A 16123-nucleotide genomic window follows, 5' to 3' on the forward strand; every position below is an offset into this window, starting at 1 on the left:
AGCCTGAACAGAACATGGACATCGGTATTTAGGAGAGGTCTAAGGGCCTTAATTCACCACAGTCCGATAAAAAGAACCCGAGGACAGTAATGTACAACAGGAAACTATGAATCTTACCATAATTTAGGAGAATATTCACTGTTTATCTGTCTTACTAAAAAATGCTCCAATTAAAATTAAAAAAACTAGTCTTTTTTGGTGAGCCTTACTTAAGACAGCAGGAAGGAGATAGAATTTTAAGTTATATCCCACTTGTGTTATTAAAACAAAGAGGGGAAGCCAAAATTCTACCTAAATTGCCATTGGAATTATGGATTCCTTAATTTCTCTTTTAATTTGTTTTCCAATAAACATATCAAGTCCATGAATTAATATGGTAATTAATTGACTACTTTGCACCCTCCCATGAGGATACAAAACAAAGGTAAAATTTATGTTGGTTATATTTGGATGCTATGTCTTAAATATACTATTCCAGTGCTGAATAATCTTCTTTCTTGGTAATTTCCACTCAATAATTTTTATTATATTCCTATTTGAAATAATGTTTTTTTCTCTTAATATTGCTTGTATTTAATCATTTTAAAATAGTAGGATATGAAATGTAACCAAATAAGGATAAACAGATTTCTTAAGGAAGAATTAAGATATACCAAAGAAAAATTTGCAGAAACCGATATGGTAGAAGTCATATTTATTGAAAAAAATTAATATCTTTGCTATAAAACTTGTAACAGGAATATTTACTGAATGTTTCTTTTGATGCATAAACCTGAATGTTACATACTAAGTACAACACAGCAGCACTACTTTTCCCTTTATTTACACTTTATGAAAATTGTTATGCAGTCCATGTTAAAAGAACTCATGATGGAGAATTGTGACATTAGAAAAATAATATTCTTGATAAAGCATTCTCAGTGTGTCCAATCATATTTTCTGCCTCTTCAATAAGGCAAAAGTCCCTGGAACAGCATATAACTTAATTTATAAAATACAATAACTGTTCAGACACATATTCAAGTTTTCTGTTGGTATGATTTTTCCTCACTGCAATTTTTTTTTCTTTTTTTACTAAAACAGAAAGACTTTCAGGAACATGTCATTTAATGATTCAGCTATACATTACATATACAACTCTGTAGCCTAGCAACAATCATTGCTACACCATCATTAACTTTAAATATTTTGCTTGGTGAGCTATTCTCAAATGTAGCATATTTTCAGATTTTGTCATCTTATGACTGTGGAATCATTGTTTGGTTTTCATAGGAAACAGGTCTGTCACAGTATGAAGCTTTATTTATTGTAAGGAACTGGTACACAATTACATTTCCACTCACAAGAGAACGCCACAGATACAACTAAAGTTGGGCTGTGATGGGTCCATGAAGGTCTCGCGCTGGACGAACCCTGAACCTCCTGCTCACACACCGCACAGCCTGGCCACGTTTGGATGGTTGCATTTCCAGAGATTTTTTTTTTGCTCTTCACAGTTAGGTAGTTTTAATTCCTTCAAAGGCACACAACTTCCATCTTTTTTCCAGTGTTGCTCCCACGCCCGTGAATTCCTGTTTGAACATGCGTGGCAGCCTCATCAGAAGCATTTCAATTTCATTTGCAGATATCTGTTAGAAAAAAAAGAACAGTCACTTTGGGGAAAGAAACTCACTTTTAAAGAGGCAATTGGGTTGGGGAAGAATGTACTTTCCCAGTGAAATAAACAACAATTAGTTTTCTAATTGGCTGTTAGGTGATGTCCTTACAGAAGGAACCCGTGCAAAGCGCTGAGTGTGATTTTCCCTTTTCCTGAGCAGCTGGTGGGGTGGGGCATGACATGAGTGGGCAGAAAAATCCAAGTTCATCCTCTATATGGGGGGCTACCTTACAGTCTGAACAGGACTCCTGATCTAAAAGGAGATGGAGAGGAAATTTAAGAGACTATGTCAACCAGTTTGATGTAAGTATTTCAAATTGTATATAAAACCAGTACATTGTACCCCATAAATGCAGTAATGTATACAGCTATGATTTAATTAAAAAATATGTAATTTTCTTGGTCAAAAATAAAGAAATAAATAAGAGGGCTCTGCATAAACTCATCACGACTCCAGGAAAGCCACTGGTACGTTCATTCTCATGTATGAAGGGCAGCAATTTCCCCTCAGTCAGTGAGGAGGTGAAGAGCAAAGGGCATTCGCGTGGATATTTTGCACTCAGACCTCTTTCTCGTCCTTTAACCTTCACAGGGACCAGCGACCACGAAGGTTTAGGAAAGGAAATGAAATCCCCAAACCTACTGCAATAAAAGTCTTAACATCCTATCATAAAATCCAGGTAGATTTTTTAATACAACCTTTTTATTCTCCTAATTTTTCTGTGTTACATGAATTTTTATACCAATAATTTATTTTATTTTAAATAGACAACAAATCAGCCACAATCCCTCTGCTCGTTTTCCTGTGTTCGCACTCTAACCCATGTACATGCATGTGGCTTTTATATAGCAAGGTGGCCAATGTGGGGTCTGATATTTTGTTTAAGTATCCCTAGAATTTGAGGTCTGATATTCTGCTTGAATCCTGTATCTACTATTGTTACAGGCTAAATGACCCTTACAAAGATAGTCTCGCTAAGCTTTAGCGAATGGGAATAACATTTAATATGAATGGTATAAAAACTACTGGTTTAGCACAGCTTTGGGCACATAGAAATGTTCAATGAATCATAGAGCTTAGAATTTTTCATGGTATAATCACTGTAGGAATAGCATTTTAGAGCCTTCATTTTCCATTTAACAATATTAAGATTCATTTCAAGGAGACGCCAAATATACAAGGAAGTCAAATCAACTGTTCATTTATACTTCATGTAGAAACTATGTCACATGATCTATTCAATATTACTGGGACAATATTTCAAAACTTACGTTAAATAGAGGCAGTCTTGGAAGTTGAAATAAATTATATTCTAAAATTTTTGTGTGAATTATTTTGAAATCTGAATGTATTTTTCCACAAAACCATGTTAGAAGGATTATTCAATTCTCAGGTCAACAAAAAAAGCTATTAAACACATTATTAAAAGGTTCTCAGTGACTGTGAGAGGTACATTTATGAGCACTGTGCAGCCAGCACGCTTCTCACAACACTCCTGTGAGATGTGTGGGGCAGATGATACCATGTATCTCCCACTTCCAGCTGAGAAGACTGAACTACAGAGGGTCAAGTGTTTCACCAAAGACAGAATTTGGAAAGCACCCACCACACATGGGTAGGGCCTGGGCACCGATATGAAGCAGTTCCCATGGTTGTCAGCAGCTGGGGGTGGGTGACCAGGGCCCTAGGGAGGTCTTTCTGAACATCAGTCACCTGGGGTACTTGTTAAGAACACAAAGTGTCTGGACACCGACCACAGTTCAGCTGCTTTGGAGGGTAGCCCAGATAATCTCTCCTCAATGACCACCATAGGTAATTCTTAGGATTAGGCATATTTGGGCTAAGAATGGAAATGTAAATCAGACAGGCTTGGATTTCCTCTGGGCTGGGCCCCAGGGTGTGTGACCTGTGACCTAATATTTGTGATTCTCAGTTTCTTCAGGTATGTAATAGAGACAACACCTATCTGAGTGGAATTGTGAGAATTACATGTAAAATGCAACATGGGCCCAGCACAGTCTCTCTCTACATATAACATATATATACATGGAGAGAAAGTGAGTGGGGTGGGCTTTCTGCTCCTAAGCTAAAGGAGACCAGTAGGGAGAGGTGTCCATCAAACCCTGTTTTTAGTTGGTCCATGTGGCAGTTTTCTTTAAGCTTTGTGAGGTCACTATCTTCTCAACAAGCACCCTTTTTTTATTTCGAGAAGGACAGCACAGTTAATCTACAGTGTGCTCTGGTCTCCAGACCAGTTCACTCGCCCTCCCTGGGCTGTGCCATCTTCCTCCTACCCAGCCGAGGTCCTAGCCAGTGCACCAGTACCTTGTTTGTAGAGTAACTGTCACCTCCAGTGGAACTGTAAGGAAGAAGCTTTCTGTTATTAGAAAGGAAGGAGAGAAAAAGCTCACTTCTTTAGGGTAAAATAAATATCTGATCTAAAGATAACACTGATGGGGGAGGCCAGCTGGGTCCAGGACAGCAGTGCTGCTGCAGATTGTAAAAATGTAACAACTCACTGTCACCAAGAAACTTCTTTACAGAATCTTCTGAAAACACTATTTAATCGTCACCACACTTTCCTAGACAGGGAATAATTTACCAATGAGAAAACTGAGGTCCAGAAAGACAAGGTAACCTGTGCAGGTAACACAGGCAGTGAGCGTGGAGCCGGCTGGGCTGGGTGCCTGGTTCTCACCACCCACGCCACCTCCCCAGAGGCGAGGGCTAGAGACTGAGGACCAGAAATAACCCCCCAGGTGGCTGCCTCTCTGCTCCCATGTGGGTGCCATGGAGCAGGGGTCTCGAGGGAAGAATACAGTGAGAGTGACAGCGACAGCCACAACGGACTGTTCCCAACTCTGCTGGCTGCAACGCAGTCCTACGCTGGTGCTTGAGGACCCCAGTGCCCGCACCATGGAGCATCTAGGCTGGCACGTACCCGGATGCAGCAACACCTTGTTTTCCACTGAGTCTTTTGGCCTGAGCCACTAAGGAAGCAGGAGAAGGGCTGGGGAGGGAGAGAGGCAGCTGTCACTTAGAGTTCTCGCTGTGGGGCAGGAGAGAGTGAATGCTCCGACTATCTCATCAGAAAGCTCATTAAACAGCCCAACACACCCCTGGTTGCTGAAGGAAAGAAATGTAGCCTCAAAAGATTTGTATTAGTCATGGAACAACCTTTAACCAACTCCCAGTTGAATAACCTGTTAAGTAACCAGTCACCTAACTTCTTTGGGTTTTCTGTTTTCTCATTTGCAAGACAAGGGAGTTGAAAGAAACTCTCCAAAGGCTCTGAGGATTTGGTTTGAGTGCTGGCTCCTCCCTGCATTAGCAGCAGACCAGTCTCAGGTGAGCCATTCAAGATGCATCTGTGCACTAGGTTGTGGCAAAGATCTTGAAATGAGAGAATGTGAAGGGTCTTTTGTGTGCTTTAAAGGACAAAGCAAATGGCAAACAACATTTAAGCAGCACTCATGTGTGCCAGATACTATTCTGAATGCTTTTCATATATTAAGTCATTTAATATACTCCATAACTCATAAAAACCCTTTTTACATGCTGAAACTTAGGCACAGAGATGTTAGATAAGTCGCCCAAGGGCACACAGCTAAGAAGAGGTGAAACTGGGATTTGAAATCCTCCTGATCATGTTACATAGATCGTCTATTAGCCATATTTCAGATTTTGATAAAGCCAGAAGTTAGTACACTGGAAATTGATCTCCTGAAATGTAGTTAGTGCTAAGTTTCTGTTGGTAGTGAAGGGAACAGCCTGACTCTGCCAATAACGATGTAAATATGTGGACTGAGACTTGGTATGACTACAGAACAGACAACTTCAAACAAAACTCTGCCTAAAATATCTACTTAATAAGGCTCTACAGCTAAACTCTAGAACATTTCCCTTAAGATATTTCTATCTCATAACAGAAGGAAGATCAAGAAGAAAATTTTTTCAGGTTAGTTTGGTGATTTTTAAATTTTCCCCCTCCCTGCAAAGTAACCTTTATGATATTTTACCTTTGGGGATTTTCAAGAGAAATTCAAGAGAAAAATCGATTTGTCATTCTTTTTTACCCTATGGCTAAAGAATTTCTACTTTGCCAATATCTTCATTTTCTTTAATTCTGTTTTTTCTTTTTTTTTATACTTGTCAGCTTTTATAATTTTGTCTTCACAATATCCTTCACCTTTTCACTGGCTCTCTTTCTCTTGAGAACTGAAAGAGTCAGGGAGTCATCACATAAAACCAAGCACCCAGACCTCACCGGCCTAGCGGAGACATTTACCCATTCCCTCCTCTCAGGAAAGACGCCCTTTCTTGTTTTTATTACCCTCTTGCCCAGCTGGCTTTTGTTGTAAGAAATTGGCGGCCTGTATATTTTTAATCTTTGATATTAGGGGATTCTGCCATCCCTGTTTTGTTTTAAGATTTTCTAAGTCTAATACTTACTCTTTTAGAAAAGATTTATTTGCTACAATTATTTTTAAAAATGAAAAAGAAGAGAAGGAAAGGAGGCTCTGATGATCAAGGGGCTTATGTGGTGTTAACTCTACAGGGGTAATTCACAAAATCTGCTTGATTTATTTCCTGATTTGCTGACTCTAGTGCTGCCTCCTTCCCAGGCCTCTAAGCACATGTACAAATTGACACCAGCAGACATAAATCAACTTTATCATCATGACGGCTGACTCCACATCCCATATCGCCAGGCTGGGGAAGCCCAGTGAAGAGGGGCCCCTGTTTCGGGCACTGAAAAGACACCAGCAGAGGCTGTGTCAAGGCTGAGGGGTAGGGCAGCTGGCTGCAAAACCAGATGCTCTGCCATGGGATAAACTGACTTTTAGCTGTCAGTTTACTCACCTGGGCAGAGTATGGCGTCAGCACACACTGATACCTTGCAAGAAACATTTATAGGAAGAAATACAGAATGTAGATGGGGCAAGAAGGGAGGGGAGGGAAAAGGACATGAGGAGGAAAGAAAATGAACAGAAGCAAGGAGTCAGAAAGAGAGAAGAAAGAAACTGGAAGAAGGGAAGGAAGGAGGAGGAAAAGGAAAAGAAGGAAGAAAAACAGAAGGAAAGAATTAAAAGGAGAAAAATCTGAAAGGAAAACGAGTTAAGGGAGGAAGGAAGGTGGCTAGAACGGACTCAAGGATTGTGGCTCTCTCACCCTCACCCTTCTCTAACTCTTATTTCCCAAATGTCTGCCCTGCTCAATGAAGTGCTTTGTTAGTTTGTGTCTGATTCTCAATTTATTTCATAAATATCATGCCATTTTTCTTAGTAGACTGTAAGCTTTTGCAAACAGGATTCTATCTGCAGATTTCTTTTGCACCTGGGCCGTCCTCTGTCCTTCTCTGGTCTGGAGGACAGTGCTGGGTGCATGCAGAGCAGTGGATTAGCCCGCCATTCACGGGAATTCAGGTTTCCAACCCTGGGAACTTAGCAATTTCTTTTGCTGTAGTTGAGCATCTTCCTTTTTGTTCTTTATGTAGTTGAGTGGAGAGTATTGTTACCTTCACGGTCATATGCTTTCTGGAAGTGCTGCAGTTTCCAACAAACATGGTCATTATGGTCTAAGCAATCACTCCTTAACATGTTGTAACAGGTGCCTCTTAAGGACAACACCTGAACATATAAAACATTAAAGACTATTCAGGTGGGCAATCTTACAAACACTACTGAGAGCATTTCACCAACTCTTGCCCTCTAGCTATAGTTTGGGACAGACTGCTGTCCAATTAAAGTAGGATTTATATCTCCTTTGAACTGGCAAGATTTTGTTTCCAGAAGTAAGCACCTCTGGTGGGAAATGCACACACACCCATGAACTCCCAAGCTGGTTATTTTACAGTAGTTTTGTGCCAAAACAGATTTTTCTATATCCTCCAGCCTCTGTGCACATTATACCAAGTCTGTTTTTTTCAGAAACAAATCTTCCACTTCCACCCCGCCTTGGGAGGAGGGTGCAGGTATGGAGAAGGGGCAACCAGACACGCTTGGAGAACTGAGCCTTAATCTGTTAAAGAACAAATCAATGGTGGTGGTAGTGAGGGGAAGTGGAGGAGCCCTCCTCTTGTCTGTAAGACAGGAAGTGCTCATCTCAAAGGCATCTTCTGTGCTCTTGGACCTGCCAGCACAGAAGGTGGGCCGTGTGGGCTCAGGGGCTGACTGTGTCACGAGACCCCATGATTCTACAGAGAATGAGACACCATTTTTGAGGTCATATGGCCTACTTTGAAGGCTTACCTGCCTATGGTTAGGGAATGGTTTTCAAGCCAGCAAAGGTTCAGGAAGCCATGGCCCCTGGCCCTTGCCCTGTCTTTCTCTGAATGAATCTTTCTGATTTATGTCAGAAAATCTGTCATATGTTCTGACACAAGAGAGTAAATGAGAGTATGTAGTTCACAAAAGGCCAAGAAGAGAAAAATATGCAAATATTATTATCAAGAGCAGGAATAACATTTGACTGAAAAATGGCCTATTATGGGGTACATGGTTTTAGGGAGCTATGTGCAATTTACATGCTCAGCATAATTTAAATAAATTCTTGCCTTTCCTTCCATCCTTAATCATTCACATACCCATATATGGCCTTTGGGGAAATCCTAATAGTAACAGCTCCATTACAGGTTGGGTTCAGCCTGCTTTCCTTGTTCTCACCAGCACCAAGGTGGGAAGACTCTAAATGTGGTCTTATAACAATTGTGGTAATAGTGATGCTGTCATATCTCAAGGAAATGATGGTGTTGTGTGTGGAATTTGTAAAAAGCTGTTCTGGAGTCTGCAAATGCCCTGCGTTGTAGCAGCAGGACAAAACCCACTGCCTTAATGCAACATTAACCAAAACTCCTCTCTGTTGGGAAGAGGGGCTATTCATCCTGATTACCCAGAGGCAGGTGGATGAGGCCTTTCTAGCTGAGAACCTCAGCGTCAGTAGGCTGCCTGTGCCTCCAGGATTATGAGATCTTTGGTAGCTGATGAGGCACAAGGCCCCGGTGGATCCCTAGAAGGCAAACCTGTCACTATTTTGTTTTCTGTTTAAGGTTTTCAGGATATGCAATTCCAGTATAGGGTAATAATTTGCTCTGTGGATTAAAAAATCTAAATACCCTCTCAGCTTCACTGGGATAGAAAGAACATGTGCTCTAATCCATGGCACCCAGCAATTTTAGAGCACTTCTTTGATATGTTTTCTACCCTAGGCGTGAGGAGAAAACTTGACAGCTTTCTAGGGCATTTCATTCAGGAAGTAGAGCGCTTTCAGGTAAGGTAGGGGTGTGTGTGTGTGTGTGTGTGTGTGTGTGTGTGTATTTCCTTGCGAAGGAAATGCTTTCTTCATCACTTTTTTTTTTTTTTTTTTTTTTATTTTTGGCCGGGGCTGGGCTTGAACCCGCCACCTCCGGCATATGGGACCGGCGCTCTACTCGTTGAGCCACAGGCGCCGCCTTCTTCATCACTTTTTAAAATAAAGTTCCAGCCTGTAATGAGATGGAATTCCCTTGAATGAATCCCTTCCAGAGAAGCCCATTGTGTAATGACTGGGATGGGCAAGTGATTTCTCTCTCCCCTGAGGCTAATAAGGGAAAGACACGGATCGCACCTGAGCTGTGTCCAGAGTGTAAAATGGAACAAGAATTTCCACCACATCAAAATAAATCAATTCATTATTTATCAATCCCTCCTGCCTTCTCCTAGAAGATGATTTTATTTATACACATACACACGCATTTATGATCATCATAAGATCATTGACAGATGGAGCAGAGGAAACAGGAGTCCTGAAATTCACAGATAAATAACAAGTGGATTCTGTGGCCATTTCAGCTCATACTAAAACAACAACTGCTTCTCAAAAAATGCTTCCCACTTGGGACTTCCAGAAAGGAGAAGAAAAAAAATGTCAACAATACAAGGGAAGGATAATAGCAACAATAGGAATCATTTCTTGAGGGCTTATTCTGTGCCAAACACATTGGTGCAAGCAGTGTCTCATTTAATCCTCCAGGCAAAAGTAGCCATGATACTAAGGGAAGACGATATGGGGAAAACGACAGCAGAAATCCTTCAGAGCTGTATTATGACAAAGTAACACTGCACGGTGCGTCCTTCTCATTTCATCTGAGTTCAACACAGCATTTTCTATCCCCCCCCCATGCATGTGAGGGAAAGCCACAGAAAAAAATAAAGTTCTAAAATTCAAGAATTTCAAACACAGTTCTAAAATTCAAGAATTTATCTGTTTTACCCGACTTTGGTCTACTCTATTGTAAAAAGGGATGAATTATATGACTAAAAAATACTTTTGTTCCAGATGATTTCTCTCAAAGGGGAAGAAGTATTTGATCCATTTAAGAGGTCAGGCAGTTCTGGCATCATGTACTTGTAAGACCATTTGAATCAAAATTAGTGCACAGTGTAGTCATTTAATCCATGCTAGCCATTGAAAATTTAGAATGACTTGTTAAGTGTCTATTTAGGGTCATAAAACTACAGGTTGTAGGTCCAGTCATACAAAGTCTATGCACTTTGGTGTGCCCTATGGAGGAGCTTCTTACTTATTTCCATTTTCCTTCCTAGTAGGAAATTAGCAGGCTACTTAGTGACCTCTCGGGCTTCTTATCCACCCCCTTCCAGAGCTCCCGCAGGCAGTACTGGTTAGTGACATTATTTTATTTCCACAGGACCAGACCTCTCATTGTTCGCTCAAATTTGATACATAAATAGAGGTCTTTTTGTCCCTTCCCTTTTGGCACATGAAGACTGCAAAGGGCTAAGAGCGTAGCTAATTTTCAGATGAGAAAAACTGAACTTCAGAGAAACGTGTGATGTCTGACTTTGGGCATGACCCTTGAAGGGCACAGCTGAAACACCTTTATAGTTACTTTTTCCAGTTAGAGAATAATGTTGAAAACAGCTATTAATCCACATTTCTTCTTGAGAGTCATATGAGATCTTGTATTATTAGAGGTGATGTTTCCTCTATTATGTGAAGTCTGGAACATGGACTCCTGTAAGAACACAGTGTAAGGATAAGGCTCTGTTAACCACACTCACCTGCTTTTTCCCTTGTTTGGGAAACTTTCAGGCTGACTTATAATTTGAAATCTCTCAGAAGCTTTTCTAATTAATTTGGCATCTGCTGAAAGTCATTGTTATTTGAGATAACGGCTTTTCTTTCTACAAAGATAAAAGCAAGCGAAAAGACGAGGACTACCTGCCAAAACTGGAGGTCCTAGCAAAGGAGGAGTGCTGATAAGCCTCTCTCCTCTCTTACATCCCAGTTAGCTCCCGCAGCATCCAGCTGCAGCCAGCAATCAACACGCTGCATTTCAGCAATGAAAGTTTACTGGAGAAAAATAATTTACCTTGGAGTCCAGCTGCTGCATGTATGACCAAAGATATTCTATGTTGGCTCCGAAAGGATGGACATGAAGAAATGTTGATATGATGCCTGAATTGAAAAGATAGACAAACATGGACACTTATTTAGAGGCAAACAAAAGAGTCTCAACTAAATGATGCCACACAACCCCAAGGACTGTTTTTGTCAGGCTGAGTTATGGTCTTGACATTTCTAATAGCACTCAACAAGAATTCAATAATAGAACATTCTAAAGACAGTAATAGTAACGTGGCAAACAGAACATTTTATCTCCTGGGATGACAGTAGTTAGCAAAGCTAGAATCTGAGATAATAGATAGATGAATAAACGTATTTCAAAACAAAGACTCCTGGAAGTATTTCAACTACCAATTTTATGCTTGATTTACCAATATAAAATTGTAGTTATTGGAAGGATAAAACTACCTCTTTTCTTTTTCTCTGTGGACTTTGCAGGATGAAAATGGCTCATACGGCTGTGTCAGAAATCACATTACCTCAGATTTTCCTGATAATTATAGTTGCTGGTTATGAAAAGTATTTAATTTGATTTCCCCTAACTGCCATTGAAGGAAACACACATTCTTTCTGGAACATTTGCTGTTTGCCCCTGGTTATTAGTGTTGTTTAAGGGGCGCCAGCTCGCCCTCCCCTTTTCTCTGCTGTAATTTATAAGACCATTTTAAAAGGTCTGGGAATGGATGGTTTGGCTGGAGTTTGATTATAAATCAGAAGGCTTTTCCATTATGAAAATCAACTGTCAACATTGTATTGACAAACGAAAGGATGGATGTTGGTATCAGGATAAGGTGCAAAGCATTGCCTTCCTCTCCACTCTGCCCCCAGATCCGAAAGCAAAATGGGGATCATGAGGAAATTGCTTGCATGGACTGTATGCTGCTTTTTAAGAAGTTGTGCTCAGACTGACATTTTTTAGTTCTCTTTAAAACAGGTTTTGAGATGAATTAAATCTGATAAGCCCTCATGCTCTGTTTACTGTGAGCTTTGAAGCCTTGTATGAATGTAATCAGAGCAAGCACAGCCTTCTGTCACTAAGTCACCCTATAATATAACTGAATTGGTCTATGAAGGAGTCTCACCGCCTCCTGCTCTCCTGTGTGGTTCTGGGCATGCTTTGGGATGAGTGTCAGTTTTTAACAAAAAGTTTCCAGTTCATAGGTAGGCTGAGGACAGAGAACGAAAGGATCTAGACAAGCACTCTCCAAGACCTATCCTCATGGGAGGTTCTACGAAGTTTTTAGAGGTGGGTAGTTAAACGAGGAAGGTACAAATAACCCTTACATTTCCCCTAAGGGTAAAATCTCTGTTTTTAGAGATTGACCTGATCTTCCTGCAATAAGAACTACAATTTTATTCTGAGGATATGTTTTTCCTTTTTTCTTGCTAAATGTCCTTTTTTTATGAAACAATGGCAATGGTGGAAGCAATGATGGTGTTAATAGTTTTAAGTGGCAGAAGAGCTACTCAGGTGGCACTATGTCCTCCCCTGTTATGGATCTATTTCTTTCCTGCAGTGTCACAGACCATATTTATTTATATTTTAATTATAGAGGCTTGGCAACTACTTCCCTGTGTCTAAAATCCTCATCTGTGGTAAGGTAGCATTGTAAGTAATTCTGTTACTAATAAAGGCTAAAACATAGACGCCATGAATGATTTCCTTTGACAAATTACAACAAATTTGCCCCTGGTTGTTTGTGTTGTTTAAAGGGAGCCAGCTAAACTATCACTTTCATTTGCATTTCTTTTTTTATTTCTTTAAGATTTTTTAATTGACATGTTATAGTTGTACATATTTGGGGGGAACATGTGATATTTTGACATCTGTATATAATGCAGAATGATCTAATCAGAGTAACTGGTGTATCTATCACCTCAAACATTTATCTTCATGTTGGGAACATTACAACTCTTCTTTTCAAGCTATTTGAAATATACAATTAATTATTATTAACTACAATTTTCCCCTCTGTACTGTGAAATATTATAGCTTATTTCTTCCATCTAACTGTACTTTAAGTGGGAGAGTGAGAGCTGGATTACAGTGTGTGTGTGGGGGAATGGCTTCTGTTTCGGGAGGGTGATTAGGACTACCCTGTCTCAGTTCCCATGCCCACTGCTCCCCACAAAGAGCCTCTAACCAGTGGCAGTCAGACTGTCCCCCCCTACACCACTATGAGGATGAGGAGAGGGAGGAAGAGTAACAGTCAGCTTTGGCCCTGTGAGCAGACAGTGTTGCTCCTAGTGGGAAACCTTTTTCTTCTCCCTCACACAGGGGCCTCCCCGGGAAGGCTGCTGCTCCTCGGGATGACCAGGGTGTGTGTGTTTCCATGGGGCAAGGAAGCATCTCAGAAGGTAGATGGCCTGAACAGTCTTACAACTTAACCATCCCAGGGGCCCAAGATGGAGGAAAACATTTTTCACATTTAATATCCCCACTGGACAGAGACTCTTCGATATCCTGGGGATCACCCACATCCTTCCTTCTAAGTGTCCATGAGAGTGTGATGTCAACCCACATGTCTTCGGTAGGATGAAGAGAACAAGTCAGAGGACGATTGGGGGAAGGCTGGGAGGGAGGCCAGTAATGCTTAGCCTAGGAGGTAAGATGCTGACATAGGAAATTTAGGGACACCAGAAACGGGAGGACCTGGAGTGGCCCCTTTGTTACCTCTGTGAGGCTGACTACCCTACATGTATCTGTGCTTCTATCCCATTGCCTGCTGTCCCTCATCCCCAGTCCTGGGGCTGCTCCCCAAGGGACCCTGCCTTTTGTCTCTGTGTGTTCTGTTTCTGTATCTGGAACACAGTATACATTCACAATGGATATATAGTGAATGAATTTATTTCGTATAATTGGAAATAGCTAGTATACTTATTTAATATTTCTATTAGTCCATTATTAATAAATGGAGATAAATGAAAACTGTAAATTTTCTATAAGTCCTAACTGATGATGTAATAGTCTTTTAAAAATCTGATAATTTGGAGAGATTCTTCACCGGTGATTCTTAATCCTAACCCATCCTGTTATAGATTTAGGACAGGGTAGCTTGGATGTTTGGGGCATGAAAAATTTTCATCAAAATTATTTTGCTCATGAAACTAAGGGGAAAATTCTCACGTGGTTTCTGTATACCTTTCTAAAATCATAGTAGAAATCTTGACACAGACTTGACTATCTTTAGGAGGATGTTCAGAACCATCTCAGTGGTAGCTGATATCAAGAAGCCATTAGCTTTTTGCCAGTAGCTACTCATCAGGTCAAGGTAGGTAGTCACCGAAAGGCTTCCAAAGCTTTTCCATTGGATGACAACCCAATGATTCAGTGTTGCTGGAGATACTGTTTCCTTTTCTGCAGTGTTGCTGCAGAAAAGTAAATAGTAGTCATCACCCCCCAGAACCCAGCCCCTCCTCAGCCCCACTTCCACCCCTGTGCCTGCCCATTCCAGCAGCATCACCGAAGCATCAGTCAGGCCACCTGAGAAAATGCAGTGTAGGCCCTGTGTTTTTGGATCAGATCCACATTCATTTGGGTATGTATGTAAGGTGAAGTTTCTTAAATCTACTAACACCTCTTTGTAGCTTTTGTAAAGCTTTTTATCCATATCCCGGGAATGGATAAAAGATACCTATAACTCAAAAGCTAATGAGAATTGCTACAAACCCAACAGATGGAGACCATATTATGGTCCTCTGGGAGGGGGTAAAATGAACACTAGGAACAGAGGGTGGGAGACAAGTTAGCTGTCACTGTACTGGTGGATCTCAAAAAGGACCCAACAATTGGTCTTGGCTGTTTCCATGGAGAAGTAGAAGGTCTCTAATTTAAGAAGTGGTTTTCCCAAAGTGGAAAATACAGTTGTAAGTAGCTAACTTAAGATCGACTTATGTGCACATATGGAAGCAAAGCTCAACAGAATTCAAGTAGGTGGGGAGGAAAGGACGGGTAAACTCACATCTAATGTGTACATTGCACACTTCTGAGTAAAGGGCACACTTGTAACTTTGACTTACGACTTAAAATATATAAAAGCAAACTATGTAACCAAAACATGTATACTTTTGTAACATCCTGAAATTTAAAAAGAAAAAAGAGCAGAGGAAGTTGTCAATACTACTGGGTTTTTTGCACATTCAGAGTCATAAGAGCTACTTAAGGACACACAAATCTGCTCTGCACAACCTGTGGCAAATCTCTTGTCAGGGAATCCCATTTAAACAGGCTGCCTAAGAGCATTCTGAGCTTTTTCTACCAAAATTATCTAGTTTAGTCCCTTATTTATACCTTACTAAGATCAAGGGGAGAAACATTAAAATTAACTAAATAGTACTGATTTTTACTGCTTAATTCACTTCCTTTAGTCATTTGAAACACTTAGTGGCAAGGAGGTGGCAAGGTGCTAGGGGCACAGCATGGTGTGAGATAGACAAGGTTTCAGGTCTTCTGGAACTTTAAGTCTAGGTGAACAACATAGATAATTAATGCAAAGATTAATCTTACAAGGGTATATGTGAAACTTAATAAGTGTAGAACGTAAATGTCTTAACACAATAACTAAGAAAATGCCAGGAAGGCTATGTTAACCAGTGTGATGAAAATGTGTCAAATGGTTTATAAAACCAGTGTGTGGTGCCCCATGATCGCATTAATGTACACAGCTATGATTTAATAAAAGAAACAAACAAAAAACCCCACAAAGATTAAAAATAAAGAAAACATTTTCCAAAAGTGCTAAGCACAAAGAAGAAAACAAAATAGGAAGGACAGAGAGAGAGAGCGCCCTTGAGCCTGAGTGGTGTGCAATTCATACTGGGTGGTCCCGCAAAGGCATCTGTCTGAGAAAGCAGATTTTTTGGAGTATCAGATGAGAAGGAACCAGCCATAGAAAGCCTGGGGGAAGATTATTCCAGGTCATGGCCACAAACAGTGCAAAGGCCCTGAGGTGGAAATGAGCTGGTAGGAACAAAGCGGGTTGGCCAGTGATACAACAAGTGTATAGGGGTGAGTGGGAGCCAGATCCTGGAGGACCCTGTATACCAGGGTGAGGGTTTTA

At 40.6% G+C, this 16123-nt stretch overlaps 1 protein-coding gene across 6 annotated transcripts in view; it reads right to left on the minus strand.

Moving 5' to 3' along the window:
• Window positions 1–675: 675 nt before the first annotated feature.
• ENOX1 (ecto-NOX disulfide-thiol exchanger 1) overlaps window positions 676–16123 on the minus strand; it is a 730917-nt gene continuing 715469 nt past the window's right edge. For all 6 annotated transcript variants that reach the window (XM_053563923.1, XM_053563922.1, XM_053563921.1 and 3 more), the window contains 2 exons: window positions 11029–11114; window positions 676–1628 (listed from right to left, as the gene is read on the minus strand). In XM_053563923.1, the coding sequence (XP_053419898.1) occupies window positions 1497–1628; window positions 11029–11114 (218 nt within the window). In that variant the 3' untranslated portion in view covers window positions 676–1496. The remainder of the gene's footprint in view (window positions 1629–11028; window positions 11115–16123) is intronic.

Source organism: Nycticebus coucang, chromosome 15 (genome assembly GCF_027406575.1).
Source record: "Nycticebus coucang isolate mNycCou1 chromosome 15, mNycCou1.pri, whole genome shotgun sequence".
Lineage (NCBI taxonomy): Eukaryota > Metazoa > Chordata > Mammalia > Primates > Lorisidae > Nycticebus > Nycticebus coucang.